This window comes from Alosa sapidissima, chromosome 17 (genome assembly GCF_018492685.1).
Source record: "Alosa sapidissima isolate fAloSap1 chromosome 17, fAloSap1.pri, whole genome shotgun sequence".
NCBI lineage: Eukaryota > Metazoa > Chordata > Actinopteri > Clupeiformes > Clupeidae > Alosa > Alosa sapidissima.
In genome coordinates this window covers 6,262,596-6,288,446 of record NC_055973.1, presented here as the reverse complement: position 1 = coordinate 6,288,446, position 25,851 = coordinate 6,262,596, and the positions used below count along the sequence as shown (strand labels likewise).

Here is a 25,851-nt window from a genome sequence, read left to right as displayed (position 1 = left end):
TACTATTGAGCGCCTCTGACACTCCACTTCACATGACGAATGTTAAGTTATTCACACATGCATTTAGTGCAAATGTTTCAACTGAAAGTGCATAGTCTACAAGTCAAGCATGACAAGCTCATTATCCCAACACACGGAATTTCTGAGAGGTCCGGGTAGGCCTACAGCCGCCTAACATATACCAAACTGCAGAACTTAATGGAGAACCCAGCCTCGCAGAAACACACGTAAAACACATGAAAATTCAAAACTTAAACGTATATACAGTATACATACTTATAATATATTAATGTGCACAGTCAACTTATTTTTCCCATCACCACAATGTTGTTGGATTGGTGTAGGCCTACAGTTGAAGATCCAAACCCAAATGCTTTGCATGGTTGAGAGACAGACAAGAAAACTGGAAATTGGCTAGCCTATAAAAGACTCATCAACCTTCAACAAAACAAACAAAAAACAGTCCTTTGTTGACTCAAAAAGATTGACATGCAAGTTAATTCGTTTGGGAGGATGACGATGACGATGCTGCTTGATTATCAGTCTGGGTGTTTAGGAACTGTCCTGAAGCGCCTACATACAGCCGTGATCGCATGGGCCATTTCTGTAAAGCACAAGAAATATATTTCACTACACAAACAAGAGGACAATGAGAACATGTTGCTGTATTTTTGGCAGTATCAGTGTGAACTGCAGTTGGGCCTTTATGGCAAAACGTTTCTAATTCAGAACTTCATCTAATTCTCTAAATCACTTCATCTTCATCTAAATCACTGGTGTAATTTAAGGGGGGGGGGGGGTATTTTTTTATAGCATGCATTATATGTTCAAATAAATTAGAGGTCTTTTTTGTGACGCCTACCTTTACAGGGTGCAGGTATCCATCACCTTTGAGTGACTGTAATGCCTCGGTTTGTCTCGTGCTCTCTCCCTCTTCAACTCCTTCCTCCTGCAAGGTTCGTGTCAAATGGGCAATATACGTAGTGGCTAAAATCAAAACATCGAGCTTGGACAGTTTCGTATCCGGTGGCACTGATGGCAAAGTTCTCTGTAGCTCCAAGAACGCATGTCTGAGTGTTTGCACCCGATTCCTCTCCCGGGCGGCGTTAGCTGCGGCAGGACGTCCTCTGCCTCCAAGACTGCTGCCCGGGACCACCCTGGAGCGAGACAGGGCCTCAGTGCGCCGGCTTTCAGTCGATAGCATGTCGGGACTGGGACTAGAGTTGGGGCTTGACGTGGGACTCTCATCCATAACTGTCAGTGGACCATTTCCACCATCCATGCGGATCGTCTGTCTTCCAACCATAGGGACCACTTCTAAACCTGAATGGCAACACATGTCTTGTTTGATAGATTCGACAAACACACTGTCAAAATGTAGAAAATCCTAAAGACCACATTAAAGTCACCTTTGCTGTCAGTGCCTGATTGATGAACATGCATAAAGCCCAGGCAAATATCAAAATCTGTCGCTGCTGCGATAAATACCTAATGACTTGTGCATGAATATTGATAGTGTTGATTGTTCAGTGGTGTTGTGCATTAAGTTAAGTATTCATAACTGACAAACAGCAAAATAAATGCACATGTAACCAACATTTCCCAAACAAGTGGAAAACATGCACAAACCACTCCACCCGAAGTCGTGCAGAAGTTGGAAGCTTTTAAAAATAAAGCACTTAAGGGACAAACCATGTTTCCCCCCCAAAAATATCTCAGAACACTAACAGTATGAAAATGTCTGTCTTACCTTTTCTCCTATGCAATGATGTAAACGTACTGCATACATCAAAGTAGTTGTGTCTCAACACACATACGTGGCTTCTTGCTGCTCCGCTCAGGAGATGCAAAGCCAACTAGTCCAGTTTCAAGTCCCCAAAAATCTATATAAACCGGGCGAGGTTACTGGAGGTGCGGTGATGCCCCTGCACACGTTGCGCTTATACCTGAATGACTGCAGAAGTCTCAGGAGCCTCTAATTTATTGGTAACGCAAAGAGCTGACAAGTCTTTCACTCTGGTGCAATTAATCAAAAACCCTTAAAACTCCCTGGCAGCCACCGAGGCTCCTTGCTCTTTTCACTTTCGCAACGTATTTCTATCGGAGAGTGAAGACCTATTTTCAACGCCAGAGGCAGCATTTTTTCCTGCCGTTGGGGGATCATCTCGTATTTCTTGCTAGACCTCAATCTAGAGATAAATAGTGTACGTTAATAGCATATAAAAGCACATGGTTCGTGAGAGGGAGTTCTTTTAAATATTTAATCGAAATAGCTGATGTTTTTACAAGTGCTCCCATCGTTTATCTGCATCTTGCAAAAACTGCAGTTGACCTCTAGATTAGTTTAACAATTCTCAGTAATGCGCTAGTAAGAGGATATTTCCATAGTGTTTGTAGTTGCAGAAAGCATACACAGTTTCATTTTCTGGGACACAGCTAATAAATAAGACCCAAACATTGCAATCAACAGGCAAGCTTGAGGAAATTCTTGAGAGACTAGTAAATTAATCACCCTGATTTCCAAGGTCCGCAAACGGAGATGTCGGCAAATTAATGAATGAAATTATTCATAACATGTATATCTCAGACTGTTCTTAATAAACATTGTTTTTGTAAGGATGAAGTAACAGTATCGCTCCAGGCCACTAATTATGAGGTAAAGCAAAAAGGTTAAGTAAGCTTCTCTGCTTAATTACTCCCCATCTTTCAGAGGTTACACTCTTTAGGGCTCACTCAAAGGTATAGGCTGCGCAGGAAACTGAAGCCACGCACCAGTAATACAATGGCCAAAGAATGTTTATTCGATGCAGCGATTTTTTTGTAACAGAGTGAGAATTGCAAGATGATTAGTTTACATTCAAACGGAGACACGATCGAGAAATGTAGGCTAATGAAAGCAATTGGAAATTTTCTTTATGGTGAGTTTTCACCTTGCGGACGTCCAAAAAGTCATTAAAACAGTCAGTTATTTGTGTGAGATTATTAGAATGAACATGTTAACATTGGAAGGCTGCAGCCATAAAGGTCTTAAAAAGATGCTCAGATTTCAGTAAAGGCCTAAATTAATTCGTGACAGAAAGAAAGCAATTTGGGTAAAACATGATATTAGTGTTTTTTAAAATTCAAAGTTGAATTCTATGTGCAATATTATGAATAATAAAAAGTATGCTTCACTTTTGTTTGTTGGTATTTCAGTCTGTTGAATAGTTTATTTATTTATTTATTTATTTATCTCATCCAGTATTTATTCAGATAGCCATGTGTTTACTCTGAGGGTGCAGGACTCAAGCTATTTTAACAATAATTCTAAACAGTGAGATAGTAGTTTAGCTAATAAATAACTCAAGGAATAATCACCAAGGAATTAAAATAAGTGAAAATAAGATCCAAGATTCATTTCTGTAAAGGTAATGTCATTTTAATTGTGGTTTCACAATAAACTAGAACAAGCGCAATATGAAACTATATATTAGTCATATTTCAAACAGGGGGCAGAGGAGCTGAAACAGGACTTGTTCTGTGGAATTGCAGCACAGTCCACAGAGCAGTGTGTTCCATCCATGTGAAATGTTCCACACTGACAGGGAAGTGACAGTGGCAAACTATGGCTATAGACTTCAATCTTCAGAGGGCAGAGATCCTCTCCAGACGCTGCAGTGACAGTGTGTGTGTGTGTGTGTGTGTGTGTGTGTGTGTGCATGCGTGCGCACGTGTGTGTGTATGTATGTATGTGAGAGCGACAGATAGAGAGAGGGAGACTGTGTGAGTGAAAGAGAGAGACAGACAATAAATAGACTAAAGGTATATGTATGGGGAAAGGAATTATATAAAAAAATGTTTTAGGTGAAGAGTGCCAGTTGTATCCTCCCTTAAAGCAACACGAGATGACTCCTAGTTTTATGGCAGTCGGTGAGAAGGTTCCCAACCCTTATTGGGAACTTTACATTCCGTGACCTGAGGGGCACACAAACACACACAAACACACACACACACACACACACACACACACACACACACACACGTCAGGGCCTTGTTTCCTGAAACCTTAACACTACGTCACTTATGAGCTATACCTATAGCTATATGCATAAGTCATATGTCTGGACCAACATTTAGCTATACTGAACAGTTAACACAATTTTCAGATTTTTAAACGTTTTAGAGCTTAAAAGTTTCGTGTTAGTGGCAAAACCAGCACTTACTGCCAAGGAAGACCTACAGCTCTGGAAAAAATTAAGAGACCCCTGTACATTTTTCTGATGTCATCGTAGAGTTACTGATTTACATTCGAATCAGTTGACGGTCATATTCAAAATTAAGAGACCATTGCAAATTTGAATATGACTGTCAACTCATTTGAATGTCACTCAGCAACCATAGGATGATATCAGAAAAATGTGCAGTGGTCTCTTGATTTTTTCCTGAGCTGTATATGTGTTGCATTACATTTTTTGCTTCATTTAATAAAAAGGGAAAAAATCAGTATAAATTGTTTTGCTTTAAGTTTCTATTTCTTTGAAATATATAAGTAAATAACATGTTACCTACACACATCACTTATTACATTTTGACTTCTTGTCAAAAATTCTTATTGATATTATGATCACCTCCACTGTCATGTCAATCAAACCAATTTCACGCATGCTCAAAACTATTTGAATACAAATTATGTATGCTAGAAACACAGATTCAGCTTCTTAGCCATAGCATTAGGTATACCTTAAGGCAGTTAAGGTGTACATAGGAACAAAGACTCTTAACAATCTTCATAACGCGACAACATTATTGGGAAACCTGACCCAGAAGTGTTGTCAGGTTTGCCAGTAGAAGTGTCTCATAAGTATCACAGAAATAGTTTCACAGAAGTGTTGAGATTTACTGTAATTCTTCCTTGCATCTAAAACAAAAACAAAAAAAGCTGAATCTAACCTTTTTTGGCATACATTTATCTATACAGTATTTGATTATATTTGTTGTATCTTGCATTTTACATATGGTATATTGTTTGATATTGGTTGTATTGTCCATTTGCAAAGATATCAATGCATTTACACAAATAAATTAATTTGGATTACATTTGGATTATGATTATGAGACAAAGCATGTTTCACAAGATGATGCTTCCAGAAGTAATTGGTGAATTTTGTCAAATTATCACCGTAGCCTTTGTGAAAAATAAAAGCAATACAAAATATATATATTAACAGTGATTTAATAACTAATATCCTAATATGATAAAGTGGAATCCAGTGCTAATCCAGTTAAATTCAAAATGTATGAGATAGTGGATACCTATACACAAATACACACCTCCTCTCTCTCTTTCTCTCTCTCTCTCTCTCACACGCACGCTTGCATGCACCCACACACCCATGCACCCACACACCCACACACACACACACACACACACACACATTGTACTGCAAGATTTAGCACTGTACTTATCAAATTAAAGAGCCAAAGTGTCTGTAAAGTAAGATCTGAAATCAAAAGGGCAGTGCTGTGCTTATTCTACACATAATGAGCTCATGCTTGACCTATGCCCCCAGAGCTTGTAAGATGTTTATTTGTACAGGAAGAAAGAGAAAAAAACTGTAGTTGAAACATTTGACAAACAACAGACCATTCATCAAACATTTAAAAAGAAAAGAGAATAGTTATTCAGGAACATTTAGGTGAGACATTGTTTCAAATTTGTTAATACATTTTGTAGCCTATTCATTTGCTGATTGAAATTAATTATACGTGTCTTACAGAATAAGAATACTTTGTTACTGATAATTATTTTGGACTAATTATACAGGCAAAATGTCTTTCCCCAAATTTTTAAAAACACATTAAGGGGCATAAAATCGCATTGATATCTGAGTCTTTAAGTTTCAACTAACCTTTGTGTCATACTAAAGACAGATATGTAGGAATGTAATAGAAGTAAGGTTAATAGACATCTACTGTACTGTACTTCTCATACCGCACCTCAGTTTACAGCATTCACTTTTCGCACCATCCGTCCTGCTCTTAGCAATGGGTCTGCCGAAGTTCTTCGTCCATTTCTTGCCCTTGAAGCTGCCGTAGGGGACGATTTGAGAACATTCGGGGACCGCGTGAATGGCAACTGTAAAACAAGTGGGGTCTTAATACACAGGAGGATAAAACAAGAGTTGTTCCTATGGAATTCTTGTGCACTCACTCAGTTGCACTCACTCAGTTGAAAGTGTGTCAATATAACACCCATGCAATGGCACTTTGTTTGAAACAAAGCCCTGACTGACATAATCTTTGAGGGCATTCACTGTGATGTTATTGTGGATGTACACAAATGCCAATGCCACAGATCCTTTATATTGACCTGTGTTTGCAAAGCTTAAAGAATCAAGAGTGTGCATATTGAGCACCCAGCAGCACGGAATCTACTGCAGCGGTGTGTTCTATTCTCTCACCATCGAAGGGGTAAATAATCTGTCCTGTCATGATTCTCTCATCCTTCAGTTTCTTCTTTGCTTCTTTGGAGGCTTTCCAGTTAATTAGGAACTGCCTGGACAGCTCATTGATTTTTTTACCATCAAGGTCCTCTAAAGCAAAATAACTTTAGATCATTATCATGACACTTTATTATTTCCATTCATTACCCCCCCACCCCATCCAATTTTTCATCAATAATTTCTGTAGAAACAGTCTAAATTCAAACAAGCTTTAAAATTATGTCTGTACAGTTATCCCTTCAATATCATAACAGAAATGTTATGAAGACTTGATTATGAAGATCACATATTTTTTTTAAATAAAATGTAACAATGGCATTTATTTATTAAAATGACAAAATATGCTGCATGTGGATTTCCTCACCCAGTGTTTTGCACACAGGTATGAGTCTGTCTCTGTATTTGGGTTGCTGGCATATGGGGTTTCCAGTCAAGTCCAGCCGAAGTAACTCAGGCCACTGGCTGCACACTATCTCTAAGTCCTAAACAAATAAAAGAAAGGGGGTGACAAGTGTCAAAAAGGATAAAGTCTATCTCTATCTATCTATCTATCTATCTATCTATCTTATCTATCCATCCATCTATCACACGGTATGTGTAATTCTAAATAAAGCTAATTTATCAAATTAAATTATAATTAAACACCATAAATTAAACACGCAAAATGTGCATTTGGTGATTAAACAGAGAGTAAAGTCTTACAAAAATATTTTTACAAATTCCCCAACACATGTCATTAGCAAATTAAGAGTACAATTCCTCAACTGTCCAAACAGAGGCAGAAAGCGTGTTTAACAATATGAAGTCAATGCAGGGGAAAGTACATGCATAAACAGGACATGTTCTAATAAATACTGTCACAAGGCATGGCTTAACTAACAAGTTCCCCGGGGCGCCAGTCCTCCAGCATGTTGCCCCACAGTGTATGTTTATCTAAAGGCACATTAATCCCGGCCTGGAAATATGAATACTCTCTGGACACGCTCTGATTGTTCATTGCCTTCCTGTCTCAACTTAAAGTGCTTCCACTTTTCAGTCCACCTGCAATCAGCTTCTCGCGGGGTTACCCCAGAGCGGAGCGCGCTGCTCTCAGGCATTTGATAAATGATCGTGTCAGGCCCGTCACTCACAGAAGCCTGGCTGGGAACTGCCCCGGCAGCGCCAAATTGCCCTCCCGTGTGTAAGCGCTGAGAGTGGGCTCTGGCTGAGTCCTCCACTGGCCCCAACAGTGGACTAATGATGGCCAGTTATGAACCTGTATTTGACCAGTGCCCCCCCCCCCCCCCCCCACCCCAAACACTTCACAACCCCACCAGCCCCAGCCCTTGCAGTCTGGCCACGCGCCGCTAACGGCCTCTGCAGACACCCATTTGTCACTGGGCTCCTCGCCTGTCATAATCTATTTTAAAAATCCATAATGCCTCTGTGGATTCTGAGGGCCAGATTGTGCCAAAGGAGGGATTGATCCTGCCGGTGCTGTCCTCGCCCAATCAATACGTGGCCACGGGGTTGTATAAATTACAGGAGATATCTACTAAACATGAAAGCTGCCTGTGACACATGTATTGCAATTACCTGCAGCAGCTATATCTGTCAGAAGTCAGTAGAGACTAGATTCGGTCCAAGTCACCCTATTTTAAACAGGGGCATCCCAACCAAGGCTTATGTTTTAAGCTGAGACTACTTTTGCTACTTTTAAATGCTTTGGTTTAGTTGGGGGAAACAAGAGAGCTTCCTGGGTTGTAACATTACAAATAAAGGAAAAACAACAGATTTTTCAGTATTAGCTCAAAGAAAGTAAAATATATTGCTTGCTTCAGATGATTCTCCCATGCAACTCTGTGGTGGAGGAAGGGTATCAAATGCGTGATTCCGAGCAAAATCAGCCCTTGGAGGAAAGGGAGAAATTTGCGCTTGTTTAAGTTGTCAGCAGAGCTTGTCCCTGGGGAATACCTCGCTGATTTGTTGAATAATTCGGAGCCTGTGCAAATCCAGGGACCAGGAACTGGCAGGATTTGAGGGATTTAGTTTTTTAGCACCCTGTTCTCCATATCGTTTCACACATCACTAGAGAACACAACTTTATTATGTGAATAATCTCTGATCAACAGTGTGTCACAGACCTCGCTGATGCTCATGTGCAATGCCACCACACATATTTCTCTGCTGCGGCACTGTTTGCTGGTACTGTCTAGTACAAACCTAGCAAATACAGCAGTACTTTTGAAAGTTAGCTTTTCTCTACTCCAATGGACCTTATGCATGAAAGGCTCTTCAGGTACCGCATTTGTTTCCAGGTGTGTTTGAACCTGCCGCTATTGTTAATGTAATTAGTGTCTACATGGACCCAGTTGGTTGTTGCACCTAGTGAATCACCGTGTTACGATGTGAAAGGATTTATGCATGCGTTGAAATTGTTAATATTGGGCAAACAATATTTTCATTGTAAGGAGCAGAATATAACAGTAGATGCCGTTACAACACAGCTAACACTCCACAGGAAACAAATGAGCTACCTGAAGAGCCGTTTGTGCATAAGGTCTATACCACTCCAATGCACACCTCTGTCTATCCATATTGTGAGTGAATGTCTGTCTTCCTGCAGAGAAGTGCAGTGAGGTTTCCACTCACCTCTATGTCATTCAACTGGTTGTCTGTCGCATAGAAATGGGTAAGCTTCGTCAGAGGAACCAGGTCCCTGATTTCATCAATGTTGTTCTTGCTGATATTGAGGACAGACAGTGATGCCTGATGATACAACACATTAAAAGCTACAGTAGACTTAACAGTACAGTGAATACAGAGATATCACATCCCAGAGATGCTTACAAAACTCCTTTTGAAGGGAGGAGGTGCCATTTCTTTTGGGCTATGCAGTTTTATTTGGTTTTAAATGGAGAGAATTTCCTCCAAGCTGAGGGGGTAAGATGCAGTTCCTGCAAGTGTGCTGTAATTTAATTAATTATCAAAATAAACAAAATGTGCAACTTTGCACTGTATTTACTCACGGCCCGATGAATAAACAGTCCTTGATGATATGTCAGAGGAAAACAGAGGGTGCTTTTAAACTGAGAAGGCTCTGGAGAGCCAAACACATTATATCTGATTTTTGGACCACCTTACAAGTGGAAAAGATCTTTTTCATCTCACTTACACTAGGACCCACTTCTTTGGCAATGGCACTGACCTCTGGTAATTTTGCGGTGTGTGGTTTTACATTTTCTCTCTGTTATTTTACACTCTGAAGAGATCAGTAATTGATAATAACATGGAAATCATACTGTATGATGACTCTTTTACAGAAAAAGATTTTGGCTCATGTTAACATTATCAGAACATCTTTATGTAGTGTTCTCTATACTAAATATAATTGGGCAGTGTGCATCTTCTACTAATGTACTCTAACCAATAACCAATTCATTGCTACTTCAACTTCAACCTTACATTTACATTTACAAAAATAGTTTTTTTTGTTGTAATCCAAAGCAATTTACAACAATCAAGGTACAATAAAGGTATAGCACCACTAGGATATTGTTCGTGCAGCAATAAGTACATTACATTACATTACATTTAGCAGACACTTCTTGACCAAAGTGACTTACATATGTCAGCTATATTACAAGGGATCACATTGTCCCCGGAGCAACTTGGAGTTAAGTGCCTTGCTCAAGGGCACAACGGTGGAAGCCGGGAATTGAACCGACAACTTTCAGGCTACTGCACGCTAGCCCAGCTCCTTAACCACTACACTACCACACAGAATAGAATAACAGTTCAAGCGAAGTCAAGGGAGGGAGAGGAGGGATAGTCAACGTAGGGAAAAAGGTGTAAGTGCCAGATTAAGCATTTTCAACTGTTAGTAGTACTAAGAGAGGAGGTACTCTTGGAGGTCTAAAGGTCTTCAGGGGGTTTTTGAAGACAGAGAGGGACTCCCCTGCTCTGGTAGGACTGGCGCGTGAACGCGTGAACTACAGATGAGAAAAGTTTGGACTGCCATGAGGAGCGCAGCGTTGGGAGGTAGCATATGCCTGTACATTTTATAAAATAGGACTGGTGAGTTTTAAGTTTCAATATCAGGTTCTTGTAATGCCATGGCCTGAACCTGAGGTTGATGTATAGGTAGCCCATGTTTTAAGCCTAAAAGTGAAGTTATCTTGATAAAAGGTTTGAGTGTAAATGGGGTTTCTTACTGCAAGCGAGTGTATGGTCATGGGGTCAAAGAGCAGCTTCTCTCCCGGTGGCAGCCTCTGGCCCTCAACGTGCAACTCCTTCAGTTCCTTAAGCGCCTCCAGACCCTCCACCACCATGATGCTGTTTCCCCCAAGATACCTGACACAACACATCACCGCCACAGCTCTGTCACGGCAGCACTGCCACTACCATCACACACATAGCAGCAGCACAGACCTCTGCAGTCCCTCTCCAGATCAGGTAACACACTACTGTTGTTTCTGTTATTTCATATCACCAACACTAGCAGGCAGAATAGGCTGATCCTATTTCAAAGAGCCCCGTTTCTGTTTTCACCCAACCACCGCTCACTCCCCCACATGTAACTGTGTATGTCGTGGGAGGTCTTGCCCTGCACTCACAATTTGGTAAGCTTGCTCAGAGCAGAAAGGTTCTCGATGTGCATGATGTTGTTGTTCTGCATGTACAAGTGGGTGAGGTTGGAGGCGTGGGCCAGGTTCGAGGTGTGCGTTATCTGGTTGTCATACAGGTACAGGACTGTGAGATTTAGACACATAGACAGGTCATCCTGTAGAAAAAGGTTTTGTGGTAGAAGAGCATTACCAAAAATGAATAACCACATATTTAATAGGTGAATATTTAGCAATGCTAAAATATTCTATGGGAAATAATGGCCCTTTCACATGCTTTAATGTTGGCACAAATAATCTAAATATATCCAGTAAAATGAAGCACACAATGAAAACAGTACTCACAATCTCCTCTATGTTCTTGTCTGAGAAGTTTAAATGGGTCACTTTCTTGAGGTATTGTGGGAGGGAGTGGTGTTTTTTATTCTTAGACCGACTGCTGTATTTGGCAATCAGATCTACAGTCAGACGGACCATGATGGCTCGTCACACCAAAATGCAAAAAGAAGAAAATTTCTCTGTCAAAGCAGTCATGGGACAGTGCCACAGAAGTCTGTAAATGACAAATAAGAAGCGGATGAGAGACAAATATTAATTACGTTGAAACTTTAAAAAGATCTTTTCATTTAATTAGTTTAAAATACTACACCTATTAACTCACAAGTTAATTATTAGTAATTAAGTCTGAATTAAATTCAATTATTTAAATTTCCTTTTTGTAATAAATTCATCAATGGTAAAACACTAAAATGAAACTATATCATATCATCCGGCATATATGAACTGCAATTAAAATCAATTTAAAACAGGGAAAAATGGGCTGTAGACCTAACCAGCAAAAATCTGACAGTGTTACCCAAAGGTACTTCAGATGATTGATGTTAAAACCATTAACTCCCCTCTTTCTGCCTCAGAAAAACAGCATTTCAAAAACAAGGCTGAAGAGGTCAAAGGTGAAATGCACAGTAGCGACAGCCTCTGTGTGCAAGACAGGTTGTGATGAGAGAAGATCAATTGATTGCCAAGGGAGAGGCAGAAAAGTTATATCATAATGCCCTTGAGGTTTGCATATTATCTTGACCCTGGCCTGCCTGAGACAGGCTTGATACAGGCCTACTTCCTTCCAGCATAAGATTCCTCTGTCAGGGTTGGTAGGCTAGTCTAAGTTCAAACCACTTTAGCATAGACACCATATGAGGTGAAACCATGTCTCAACTGGAAAACTGTTTAGTGGGGTGCATGTAAAATCTTTTATAAATGCCAAAATAATACATGTTTACTTTTCCCACTTTGTAGATCAGTAATACACTGATCAAAAGGTCATTATCCAGAAAAAATCACCTAAATCTGACAGCAGTGAGGTCTTTCCTCTATGTGTATCAAGGCACTGCCTCAAGGAGTTGGCATGATGGATTTTGGTCTGATGATATCTCAATAAGGAAACCTGGGAATCCCAAATCCCATGAAGTTCAAATGTCTTTGACATCAAAAATGTATCAGCCAATATAAAATAAAGCAATTAACATACATGGCCTACAAACAGTAAACTTGACAGCTTAAAAGAGATATTTATCTGCAATTGTTTTGTTTAGTTGTTTTCGCTTTCAACATGTGTGTGTGTGTGTCTGAGTCATTGAATGTATAAAAAGGTCTGTGTGTGAGTGCGCTACATGTGACAGGCTACAGAAGGCTTTTTGGTTAAAACGACAGACAAGCCATAACAGGAGAATCCCAGATGGTTATGGTTATGGTATTTAGCAGACGCTTTTGTCCACATGTGACATACAAATAACAACAATACAAAGTTACATTTAACAGTAAACCATTTAAAAAGTTGGTAAGATTACATTAAGGAGAATAGTAATACACAACAATGTCAATCCAATCAATAGCCTAATGAAAATAAATAAATACTATAATATACAAAACCATAATGCATAAAACGCTTAATAAACTAAATGCATGTTGAACAGATCTGCCTTTAGACCCCTCTTGAAAGACCCAAAATCACAGGAACGGAGAGCACTGGGCAACTCATTCCACAACAAGGAACCGAACCACTGAGGAAAAGAATCTTGAATTTGACCCATGGCTGGTCGAGACAACAGACGCTCATCAGAAGACCGCAGTGGGTGGTTGGGGATCTTGATCATTAAGATCCAGTCTGTGTCTTATAGGCCAAAGTGAGGGATTTAAATGTAATTCTGGCCACTAGGGAGCCAGTGGAGAGTAACTAAGAGAGGAGTTAGTGCTACATGTGTCCTTTTTGGCTGATTGGAGACCAGGCAGCACGCAGCATTCTGAATCACTTACAACGATCTTAGTAGCCTACATAAGCAGTATGATGTAACGTTAAGCTACAAGAGAAGGCTAACATAACCTGACTTTCAAAGATGTTCTCCAGTCTCAGTCTTCAAACGTAACACCTTCAATATTTTAAGATGAAGTTGATAACAGTTAGCAGCGATACAGCTAGCATTAGCTTTTCTGCATCACTTACCTTAGGAATCTTTCAGCACCAAGTTACTAAACTGTTCACCTTAATGCACTGATGAAACCTGCTGAAGTATTGACTTGGTTACACTCACTGTTATTGTCACCTCCTTATTGCGTTTCACCTGGTCTTAATCACCTTTATTCACCACTGAATCGAGGTCGAGCCACCAAACATTACATTGTTTGGGGAGATGGTTGCTATGGTTGCACAGTGCAAAGACAAGCAGGAAAGGAGGACGTCAACGCGAGAAGATTTGGGACAAGTGAAACTCTCAGGCCAGTTACCATACACTATCTTAGCTTTTGACACAGACAAAAAACATACATTCTCAGATAGATGATACCAATCTGCATGCTCATAAAATGTCGACACACTGGGATTAATAGCATGGACATGGTGAACCCCAATAAAACACCACCTAAAGGCAACCAATCCTAAAACAAACATGAGAATTCACCAAGGACAGAGTAGATGAATTACCCTACCTGGCTTTGGCATTAACTAATTGATCAGATTCACAGGATTTTTACAGCAGTCAAGTACTAAAACAAAACACAACCTTTAGGCCTACAGTAATTCTGTATAGGTAGGCCTAATAAATCTGCAGATTACCTTTTGACCTGGCAATGCATTATATTCACTGTTGTACATATGTTCATGCATGTCTAAAATGTAAGTCTCTGTGTGTAAAAGTTTATTCCATTATCATATTTCCCTTTCCCAGTCTTTTGTAAAACAAGTGTTGGTTTTGGCAGACTAGATTCATTCAGAGGGAAATGTCTAAGGAAGTCATTGGAAGTCATTTTTAGGAGGAAAATACTGATGGGGACAGAATCAATCAGTGAAATACCATTTTGTTCCTTTTCTTATTCCAGATGTTGGACATGACACTGACATATAATAAATCATGCATGGGCTGGCTAATCTGTTTGTTTTTCAATAAATTAATTTTGGTGGATATGGAATCAGCACTTAAGTACAGTCTATGTGTGCCAAATGGAATTTCACAGTCAATAACTAGGGAGGTCACAGCAGAAACAAGTATCTTTTGCACCTCGATGAAGGGGGCAAATAAAGAAACATCATTAAACCTTGTTAAATGTTGGCTCATGACCTATAGATGTACTCCTAAGACCATGGCGTTCCAAGGTAGAGCTCTTTCAGAAATTCACATGCTGTAATCAGAGCTCATGTTTATCGGTTTAACAATTTTGAATGTTGTCCACCCCCACCTTACACAGTCCTGAGTTCCAGATCAGGTTACATCCAGTAATAATCTGCATCATTCCTTCTGGCAACATGCGGGACCCGTGGAGGTTGTGGGTGTGCGAGTCACAGCAATGACCCGTGCATTGTTATATAACGTCAGGGAACGAGCTTCCTGAGATTGAGTGACTTGACTCCATTTACGCATGCAGAGTACTTGGCAGGGAGGAAATCGAGCACTGAGACTCTTCCCCCACCCCCTCTTCTTCTTCTTTTCCAGGGCTTTCCCCGTGGGGCTCAGAGCATGTTTCAACCTCTCACTACCACGCTTGTTAAGATTATTTGGAGATCCAAAGTAAACACCGTTGGTACCAAATATCTTCAACCCTGGGCAGAGGCCTTTCGTTCCCCTGGCTGGATTCTTAATAGGTGGCCGGTGATAAATAGCCATTCATCATTAGTTAGACTTATCACTCCACTGAACTTTCAAAACCACTGCTATTGACAAAAATGTATCAAATGTAACAATGCTTATTTATTATTCTAATACATTCTCTTTGAATTCTGTAAATGGAGTGGAATTCCTGTGTAATTTAACAAGGCCTTACTATAACTAGAAACATACTGTATGGGTAATTAATATACTGTGTCAGTTTTGTTGTGTGAAAAGTGAACCTAAGTTGTATGGTTGTAGACACACACACACACTTCCTTTAACAATCCTTTGGTCTAGCATTTCTATGTGGTGAAGTTCACAGGCCTCATTAATGCATTTACTGAATATATTTAAAGACCTTGAAAATAGACAGTGTGTATGTTTCATTATACAACTACCCCCCCCCCCCCATAATGATAATAAAACAAAATACACACACAAATTGCATTAGGGCTAACTCAATAAACCTCTTATTTCTAAAACAAGGCATTAAAACTACAGCATTGTAATGTGAAAAAATCATTATGCTAATTGATGCCAGAGCTGCTATGTGTAAGAAAATGCAGGCCCATCCAGTGTCCGTGGCGATGCAGTGCAGACACGAGGGCTGAATAGGCTCCTGTGTGTGGAGCAGCGGCCTCTGTGATGCATCATGGACACAACACAGCGTCAGGACTCAGGATCCTGAAGGATTGTGTACCAAACAGAGACAACCTGCGCCACGGCTTTCTCTTTCGAGACGTCCCATGCACGGGAGCCCGTGTTTACTTTTGAGCCCGACGTGGCCGGTCGAGTTTGTTATTCCATTATGTAATGCTATGACTGGCTGGAACTGAAATGACTGGTGGTTGTTTTTTTTGTTGTTGTGGAGAAATCCATCCATGGTCTTTGTTAAAGTGTTAAACTCATGTTGCATGGTGTTCAAGGAGAAGGGTCTAGCCTATGCCAGAAAGTCATGCTAGATGGAAATGTCAGAGTATATGTTACACTAAACCCCAAGGAGAATACCTTTCAAGAGTCTGCTGGTATTCACACAGTAAAGAAAAATATATTATACAAACCCTTGGGTGATTCAGACATACTGGTAAGGGCTTCATGACTGTGTAAGTACAGAAAAATCCAATGAGTGACGGCAGTGAACAGAGGTAGGAGATATAGGGGCAAAAGAAGTTCACAAGGGTTTTATGTGATTGAGTTTCCTCACAGATGTATGAAGAAAGTCAGATGTCAGAAGTAACAGGCCTGGTGTGGTCCAATGGATGGGCCATGGATTGAGCAGTTTAACCACATATAGATGGCCTAAAATGAAACATTATTATTGGATTTTTATCTTCTCAGATTGTGATAGCTTTAGTTAGGTCAGTGTTTCCCATACATTGACTTATTTGTGGCGGCCCACCACAATATCAACACTGACCACCACACAATGATTTTCCATGTTGTACTATTTCAATTGGATCGAATTCTTTCATTGTAGACCTATGTGCACCTTTGTAAAGCCTCTCCTTGTTTCAGTCGTCTCTCAACGAACCTACATGCATGTTTAAAGGCAACATTAATAATCTTGCAAGGCATAGAAGACAACTAGAAGGCTAAATTGTGCTTAAATCTGGTTAGCATCATAACCCCGCTGCACTAATTTGTTAAAAACATTTGCATTCAAGTTAATTCTGCAAACCTACCACCACAAATAGAATTAAATTCTGTGGGAAACACTGTAGGTATTTAGGTTTTTAGTGAGAAACGTGCTACAAGATAAAATCAAGAAAATTATATTGATTATCAAAATAACATTAATTGTAGTTTTTTACTTTTTTTATTCAGATAGCAAGAACAGGGTTACATTTATGTCTCCCCAGGGTTACATTATGTCTCCCCAGGATCATTCAGAATCCAACTATAACACTTAAAACTAAATACAGAATACCTTTCAAACAAACCAAATGCACTTTTGTAAGGGCTGTTAATTGGCAGAAGTATTGACTTGGTTGAAGAGCTTGTCTTTGATTACTTGGGACATCAACCCATGAATGGCCTCAATGGTCGTCTTGCAACTAGAACAGACAGGAGAAATAAAGGGGTAAGTATTTGGGTGCGCCAGACAGATCAGGTAGTTCGTTGACAGGATGTCTACGAGTCAGAGAGAAGATGAATAAACAGATAACGCACTTTCAGGAGAAACTCAAGCAATCACTGCAATTGTTCAGTCAAGCCGCAGTGAAACGCTTGGGACCTCCCACCACGACAAACCACTAATCATCCGTGACCCAGACAAACAAAGCGAAAACACATGGACTGCACAACATGCAGTGAGGTTCTTCAATTGTATTTGTAAATATAAACATTTTGTCATCCATATTTTTCTGATTACAACAGTGATGCAGATAAACAAATTAATTTTATTTGATGTCACCTGTGAACCATATAATAATTAAGTAATGGATTAAAAATGTTAAGGTTTCTAATCTCATTTTGATTTCATCATATTGTTTTCTTGTTCTGGATGTGCATTTCCTTGTTCTGAATGTCATATAATGTAAGTTATTGAATGACAAAATTTCCTTTGGGATAGTATCTATCTATCTACCTAATTTTGTCCACTACACAATTTAATTTCTGCACAAGTATGAAACATCTCATCAGCAGATACAATTACATAGTTTAAAAAAAGTAAAACAAACACCAACTAAACACAAACAAAGGCGGCAAGCGTTACCTGTCTCGGGTTGCCTTGGCGAGTTTGTCCTCAGACTTTCTGTCGTGTGTGTCCAGGCCCAGCATGAAACTGCCCCGACCCAGCTGAGCTTCTGACTGCTCGAGTTTCTCCGACAGGTCAAACACCTGTCCCGTGGTGTAGTCCGAGTTCTGCAGGGCACAGTCAATTACCAAACCAGTCAAAACCCTCAAATAATGGGAGTCTACCTGGGTCATGAACATAGCTTTCCCGGGTCACACACACACAAACATACACATACACTTTAAAAACAATACTTCAAGCACTCACAACGTGCCACCGAAGAGAAATAGAAAGAGTAATTATTGCATGTTTTAGAGCTGTTGTGAGCTTTATCTGTTCGCCAAAACACTCCGACGGAGACAGCAGATGTTTACTGAAGGTGAGGCAACATGATGGGGGTGGGGGGCAAGGGCGACCCTGAGCACAATGACATGAAGCCTCAGTCTGCCAGTGACAAAATAATTACTGACAAAAGTTTCTCCCCTGGCAGACAGGCCTCTTCTCTTGACAACTAGTCAATTCGTCTTCTTTCCCGGGCACCGAGACCCCCCCCCCCCCCCCCACACACCATGTTTGGATAGTCTGCTGTCTTTAAGAAGTGCCCGAGACAGACTGATGGGGCTCACAATGGGCTTGAGTCCCCTGTCACATTGCAGAGCTGTTGATAAGGGGATGATCTATGATGTACAACAGTATCATTAGTTGAGCTAACTTAATGTCTAAACACTTGCTATAATAGTCACATGACCTTTCATTTTCCATTGTGACAAAAGCATATACCAGAATAAAAACACTAAAAAAAAAAAAAAAAAATGTATCAAGTCTTCACATTATTAAATTATAAATATGTCGGAATATTTTTAGGTCTACTTACTGTCAGCAGACTTGATGAACTTAGAGTGTTAACCCAGTATTTATTCCACAGGAGCTCCAATAATTTGCGGTCAAGTGATGATTTAAAGTAAGTAACTTCCAATGCATAGTACCTAAACAAATCAAGGAAAGGAGAATAAGGAGAAAGGCATAGGCTTCTCTGCTCGCATAAGACAACTCTGCCAACTAATGGCTCCACAGAACTCAAAAATAACTAATTCATTTACCATGTATTAACTGCCAAAGTAATAAACTGCACAATAGATGTAACATTTTATTTCACTAATGCATATACCAATCAACACTCACTAACAACTGTCATTGGGGCAATATTTCTTTCCATACACACCGACACAGAGTATTCACAATATTATAAATATATATAAATCATTATGTCAGTATGTAATATTCAGCACACAACTCTATGTTGTTTTGTCAAACCTAAAAAAATAAGAGGTTGGGATTTCTGACTTACTGCTTGCAGTGCACCCCAAAGTCTTCAATCTTATTCAAGGGAATTGTCTGGTACTCTGACGGTCCTTCATCGGGTGGTTTGTAGCCCTATGTACACAACGCAAAAAAATGTGGGGCATTTTAATATGAACTGAACAAGACATTATTTTCAAAACGGTGAATTTACAATGCTCACAATGAATATTTTTCAGGATTGTTACAAAAATAAATCGCTCTAATGCTTTGTCTATGATACTGTTAACACAGCCGACCAATGTGCTTGCTCTCTCTCAGGGTGAAAAATATACCTTGGGATAGGTTCTGAAAGCTCCTAGATTAACTTTCCCAGCAGATATGGTGCGAGTTGGGTCAATCTGAAATAAATAAATAAACAAAACACACATAGTTCCGCTAGTAAATTTGATAGTCAAGCCATGCAGTGCGTGCACCAATCCTTGGAATTTACCACTACAATAAACAAAGTTTGGAAAAGTGAACATTTAACTAGCCACAGCTGTATGCTTTGCAGCAATGTCAAAATAATACATAGTAATAATAAAGACATACACAAAAACTACGTAGTAGTATATAGTAATAAACAGTGCTAATAATAGTAGTAAACAGTGCTATTTGCTAAGTCTAATAATGATGTTCAAAACAGAGCCTATTAATTTTATCTGTGGAGTACAGACACTAAAAATGGGCGCTTACCACGACAGCAACGAAAGGCTCCTGAAATTGCTGGTTGAGCATCTGAGTGCTGACATCAATACCTGACAACCAACATCCGTAACCCGGGTGACTGTGGTACCATCCAATAGCGTTCTCCAAGCGCCCAACCTAGGGGGTCACATGAAGCCATCATGAAGTTGTGCAATGCAATGCGCCCAAAAGGCTCATAACAATACAGACATTAGCAGCTACTTTGACTGGAAAAAGAGAAAGGTAAGATGTACCAGACTCTTACCTGTTTGGCGTTCTCTATGTATGCAGCCATGTATTCATAGGCTGCAGCTTGTGCGTTCACCCTAGTCTCCGTACCCTCCACTGGCAGAGCAAAGCTGTCCATTATGATCATCGTCTCTCCGTCCACCTTACCCAACATCAGTCCCATCACCTCCAGGTTACCCCCAGATCGGGCATGCATCACCATCTTCAGCAAAGCCAAAGCTGAGATCTTGCAGTATTTGAAGTAGTGATGGCTGAATCAACATTAGAAAAAAAATAGCTCACCACTTTGCCTGCAATTAAGGTATATCAGTCCTCACAGTCTAACGTTGGCATCTAACGACTCGATCATAACCAGCCCGCTAACTACAGACCAATGGTGTTGTAAATTAGCTGGCTAGCCAAACGGCTAATGCTATCCCAGCTGTCCACCAAAGGCTAGCATGTCTACCCGTCAATTACATGCTTTAACACCATCATATACCACACAGAAAAAGGTCAACACTTACTCTTTTGTCCATGGTTTCGCTGCTAGAATTTCTTGTTGCTGTTTTTTGTCATACTTGTAAATTTCATCAATACTTTGAACTTCCTGCATGCTATTTGTTAGCTCCCAAGTCTTCTGAGCCATACTGCTTCCAGCCATATTGCTGAGAAAACCTCCGAACTGCTATGCCCTGAAGAACAACTATGTTTGTAGTGAATGGCTTGGGATAGGTCTAGCTTCTAACCTGTAAAAGATTTACTTCAACAAAACAACTATGACATGCACAGGACCATTTCGACAAAAAACCAAATAAAGCTGTGTCAGTACGCCATGACACTGGAGTAGACCAAGAGTGGACTATCTGTAGGTATTATACAAAGGCACAACAGTTTTGTTGAAGGATCTGTGATAAGTATTTATCAAAAAAAACAATATAATAAAACATCAGTTAATACTTTATGCTGCATTTGAGTATCAGTGGGATGTTTAAATAAACGTATAAAATGCCCCCCCCCCCTTTCAGACTTGGTTTGATCCAAGTCCAACCCCAAAGCTGTGATGGTTGTTGTGCCACCTGCTGGACAGAGAGTATTAAGCGTTCCCCACCTTGATAGACACTTTTAACCAGGCTTCTGTGAGTTTCATGTGGAGAAAGGGATATGTCATCCATATTTTTCTGATTACAACAGTGATGCAGATAAACAAATTAATTTTATTTGATGTCACCTGTGAACCATATAATAATTAAGTAATGGATTAAAAATGTTAAGGTTTCTAATCTTTCTGTCGTGTGTGTCCAGGCCCAGCATGAAACTGCCCCGACCCAGCTGAGCTTCTGACTGCTCGAGTTTCTCCGACAGGTCAAACACCTGTCCCGTGGTGTAGTCCGAGTTCTGCAGGGCACAGTCAATTACCAAACCAGTCAAAACCCTCAAATAATGGGAGTCTACCTGGGTCATGAACATAGCTTTCCCGGGTCACACACACACAAACATACACATACACTTTAAAAACAATACTTCAAGCACTCACAACGTGCCACCGAAGAGAAATAGAAAGAGTAATTATTGCATGTTTTAGAGCTGTTGTGAGCTTTATCTGTTCGCCAAAACACTCCGACGGAGACAGCAGATGTTTACTGAAGGTGAGGCAACATGATGGGGGTGGGGGGCAAGGGCGACCCTGAGCACAATGACATGAAGCCTCAGTCTGCCAGTGACAAAATAATTACTGACAAAAGTTTCTCCCCTGGCAGACAGGCCTCTTCTCTTGACAACTAGTCAATTCGTCTTCTTTCCCGGGCACCGAGACCCCCCCCCCCCCCCCCACACACCATGTTTGGATAGTCTGCTGTCTTTAAGAAGTGCCCGAGACAGACTGATGGGGCTCACAATGGGCTTGAGTCCCCTGTCACATTGCAGAGCTGTTGATAAGGGGATGATCTATGATGTACAACAGTATCATTAGTTGAGCTAACTTAATGTCTAAACACTTGCTATAATAGTCACATGACCTTTCATTTTCCATTGTGACAAAAGCATATACCAGAATAAAAACACTAAAAAAAAAAAAAAAAAATGTATCAAGTCTTCACATTATTAAATTATAAATATGTCGGAATATTTTTAGGTCTACTTACTGTCAGCAGACTTGATGAACTTAGAGTGTTAACCCAGTATTTATTCCACAGGAGCTCCAATAATTTGCGGTCAAGTGATGATTTAAAGTAAGTAACTTCCAATGCATAGTACCTAAACAAATCAAGGAAAGGAGAATAAGGAGAAAGGCATAGGCTTCTCTGCTCGCATAAGACAACTCTGCCAACTAATGGCTCCACAGAACTCAAAAATAACTAATTCATTTACCATGTATTAACTGCCAAAGTAATAAACTGCACAATAGATGTAACATTTTATTTCACTAATGCATATACCAATCAACACTCACTAACAACTGTCATTGGGGCAATATTTCTTTCCATACACACCGACACAGAGTATTCACAATATTATAAATATATATAAATCATTATGTCAGTATGTAATATTCAGCACACAACTCTATGTTGTTTTGTCAAACCTAAAAAAATAAGAGGTTGGGATTTCTGACTTACTGCTTGCAGTGCACCCCAAAGTCTTCAATCTTATTCAAGGGAATTGTCTGGTACTCTGACGGTCCTTCATCGGGTGGTTTGTAGCCCTATGTACACAACGCAAAAAAATGTGGGGCATTTTAATATGAACTGAACAAGACATTATTTTCAAAACGGTGAATTTACAATGCTCACAATGAATATTTTTCAGGATTGTTACAAAAATAAATCGCTCTAATGCTTTGTCTATGATACTGTTAACACAGCCGACCAATGTGCTTGCTCTCTCTCAGGGTGAAAAATATACCTTGGGATAGGTTCTGAAAGCTCCTAGATTAACTTTCCCAGCAGATATGGTGCGAGTTGGGTCAATCTGAAATAAATAAATAAACAAAACACACATAGTTCCGCTAGTAAATTTGATAGTCAAGCCATGCAGTGCGTGCACCAATCCTTGGAATTTACCACTACAATAAACAAAGTTTGGAAAAGTGAACATTTAACTAGCCACAGCTGTATGCTTTGCAGCAATGTCAAAATAATACATAGTAATAATAAAGACATACACAAAAACTACGTAGTAGTATATAGTAATAAACAGTGCTAATAATAGTAGTAAACAGTGCTATTTGCTAAGTCTAATAATGATGTTCAAAACAGAGCCTATTAATTTTATCTGTGGAGTACAGACACTAAAAATGGGCGCTTACCACGACAGCAACGAAAGGCTCCTGAAATTGCTGGTTGAGCATCTGAGTGCTGACATCAATACCTGACAACCAACATCCGTAACCCGGGTGACTGTGGTACCATCCAATAGCGTTCTCCAAGCGCCCAACCTAGGGGGTCACATGAAGCCATCATGAAGTTGTGCAATGCAATGCGCCCAAAAGGCTCATAACAATACAGACATTAGCAGCTACTTTGACTGGAAAAAGAGAAAGGTAAGATGTACCAGACTCTTACCTGTTTGGCGTTCTCTATGTATGCAGCCATGTATTCATAGGCTGCAGCTTGTGCGTTCACCCTAGTCTCCGTACCCTCCACTGGCAGAGCAAAGCTGTCCATTATGATCATCGTCTCTCCGTCCACCTTACCCAACATCAGTCCCATCACCTCCAGGTTACCCCCAGATCGGGCATGCATCACCATCTTCAGCAAAGCCAAAGCTGAGATCTTGCAGTATTTGAAGTAGTGATGGCTGAATCAACATTAGAAAAAAAATAGCTCACCACTTTGCCTGCAATTAAGGTATATCAGTCCTCACAGTCTAACGTTGGCATCTAACGACTCGATCATAACCAGCCCGCTAACTACAGACCAATGGTGTTGTAAATTAGCTGGCTAGCCAAACGGCTAATGCTATCCCAGCTGTCCACCAAAGGCTAGCATGTCTACCCGTCAATTACATGCTTTAACACCATCATATACCACACAGAAAAAGGTCAACACTTACTCTTTTGTCCATGGTTTCGCTGCTAGAATTTCTTGTTGCTGTTTTTTGTCATACTTGTAAATTTCATCAATACTTTGAACTTCCTGCATGCTATTTGTTAGCTCCCAAGTCTTCTGAGCCATACTGCTTCCAGCCATATTGCTGAGAAAACCTCCGAACTGCTATGCCCTGAAGAACAACTATGTTTGTAGTGAATGGCTTGGGATAGGTCTAGCTTCTAACCTGTAAAAGATTTACTTCAACAAAACAACTATGACATGCACAGGACCATTTCGACAAAAAACCAAATAAAGCTGTGTCAGTACGCCATGACACTGGAGTAGACCAAGAGTGGACTATCTGTAGGTATTATACAAAGGCACAACAGTTTTGTTGAAGGATCTGTGATAAGTATTTATCAAAAAAAACAATATAATAAAACATCAGTTAATACTTTATGCTGCATTTGAGTATCAGTGGGATGTTTAAATAAACGTATAAAATGCCCCCCCCCCCTTTCAGACTTGGTTTGATCCAAGTCCAACCCCAAAGCTGTGATGGTTGTTGTGCCACCTGCTGGACAGAGAGTATTAAGCGTTCCCCACCTTGATAGACACTTTTAACCAGGCTTCTGTGAGTTTCATGTGGAGAAAGGGATAGCATGATACATTTCTGAATCCATAGATGAGGTGCTCATATGATTCTTATGGAGTTGCGTTCATAAGGATTACTTAGAAACAACCTGAGGACCACTGGTGTGAGGTAAAAAAAAAGTGATTCCCATTTCCTACAGTGAAAATACATAATTAGATGCATGGTCAAAGACCACCTATAGTGCGTTCACAGGCTCCAGACCTGATATGTGTCTTGTAATGTGTCATAACCTGTAAGTCCAAACCTTTGCAGAGATTTTCAAAGATGGACATGAAAATGTATAAATGGATGCAATACAACTAAGAGCCTCTTCAGCCAGTACCATTTACAACACTACCTTTAATCATAATATCAGCACAGATAACATTAGGCTATATTAGAATTGATTAGTTACTTCACATGGGGCTATATTCTCATTAAAGTGAACACCGGAGCAGGCACGCTCAACACCAAAAATACATTTTTCTTTAATTGTGAGTTAGAAAAAGACTTTAAAATACACCAGAAAACTGCACTCTCAAGCGTTTGCTCTTAGTAAGCCTTCATTGGAGATGTCTGAACAAAGAATGCTAGGCCATCACCAGTGTGTGATGCATCTCGGCCCTAGGCTGATGATGGCCTAGGACTACATCTTTGTTAAGACATGTTTCAATAAAGTCTTACCAAGAGCAAACCTGAGATTGCTGTTTTCTACTTTATTTTATTTTGTGCTGTATCATCATTCCCAGTTGTTTCATTATTATTGTCATATGAAAGTTTATAGTTTTCAGTTTGTGGTTTGTGGCTTACAAAGCCCAGTTCAGTTGGCAGTCCTTCACTGTGGCTCACAACACATCCACACACTAGACTTAAGCTTACACATGGTCAAAAGAATGTGGTCATATGTGGTCAAGACCACCTCCAAATCTGGTCTGAGTAATCAAGTCAAATGGATAGTGCATTCACAT

General features: G+C 40.0%; 4 protein-coding genes across 7 annotated transcripts; all 4 read right to left on the bottom strand.

The window, feature by feature from the left end:
• Window positions 1-112: 112 nt before the first annotated feature.
• Window positions 113-1,831, bottom strand: LOC121687861 (transcription factor 24-like). The gene is made up of 3 exons (XM_042066995.1): window positions 1,751-1,831; window positions 863-1,323; window positions 113-604 (listed from the first exon to the last, which is right to left on the bottom strand). The coding sequence occupies exons 2-3, from the start codon at window positions 1,304-1,306 to the stop codon at window positions 497-499; spliced, it is 552 nt and encodes a 183-aa protein (XP_041922929.1). The 5' UTR covers window positions 1,307-1,323; window positions 1,751-1,831; the 3' UTR covers window positions 113-496.
• A 1,571-nt stretch (window positions 1,832-3,402) lies between these two features.
• ppp1r42 (protein phosphatase 1, regulatory subunit 42) lies at window positions 3,403-13,817 on the bottom strand. 4 transcript variants are annotated; one of them, XM_042066993.1, is made up of 10 exons: window positions 13,587-13,785; window positions 12,428-12,530; window positions 11,432-11,639; window positions 11,078-11,244; window positions 10,676-10,814; window positions 9,114-9,230; window positions 6,847-6,964; window positions 6,441-6,572; window positions 5,977-6,115; window positions 3,403-3,954 (listed from the first exon to the last, which is right to left on the bottom strand). In XM_042066993.1, the coding sequence occupies exons 3-10, from the start codon at window positions 11,561-11,563 to the stop codon at window positions 3,870-3,872; spliced, it is 1,029 nt and encodes a 342-aa protein (XP_041922927.1). In that variant the 5' UTR covers window positions 11,564-11,639; window positions 12,428-12,530; window positions 13,587-13,785; the 3' UTR covers window positions 3,403-3,869. The 4 variants fall into 4 exon arrangements, with proteins under 4 accessions (XP_041922927.1, XP_041922928.1, XP_041922925.1 ...); XM_042066994.1 differs by having other exon boundaries at window positions 13,675-13,785; XM_042066991.1 differs by lacking the exon at window positions 12,428-12,530 and having other exon boundaries at window positions 13,675-13,817.
• A 3,205-nt stretch (window positions 13,818-17,022) lies between these two features.
• LOC121688033 (COP9 signalosome complex subunit 5) lies at window positions 17,023-20,919 on the bottom strand. The gene is made up of 8 exons (XM_042067343.1): window positions 20,746-20,919; window positions 20,256-20,490; window positions 20,000-20,128; window positions 19,597-19,662; window positions 19,311-19,396; window positions 18,837-18,948; window positions 17,942-18,090; window positions 17,023-17,279 (listed from the first exon to the last, which is right to left on the bottom strand). Exons 1-8 carry the CDS (start codon window positions 20,880-20,882, stop codon window positions 17,189-17,191), a joined length of 1,005 nt encoding a protein of 334 aa, XP_041923277.1. The 5' UTR covers window positions 20,883-20,919; the 3' UTR covers window positions 17,023-17,188.
• On the bottom strand, window positions 20,803-24,613 carry LOC121688034 (COP9 signalosome complex subunit 5-like). Its single transcript, XM_042067344.1, has 7 exons — window positions 24,272-24,613; window positions 23,782-24,016; window positions 23,526-23,654; window positions 23,123-23,188; window positions 22,837-22,922; window positions 22,363-22,474; window positions 20,803-21,616 (listed from the first exon to the last, which is right to left on the bottom strand). The coding sequence occupies exons 1-7, from the start codon at window positions 24,406-24,408 to the stop codon at window positions 21,446-21,448; spliced, it is 936 nt and encodes a 311-aa protein (XP_041923278.1). The 5' UTR covers window positions 24,409-24,613; the 3' UTR covers window positions 20,803-21,445.
• Window positions 24,614-25,851: the final 1,238 nt, after the last annotated feature.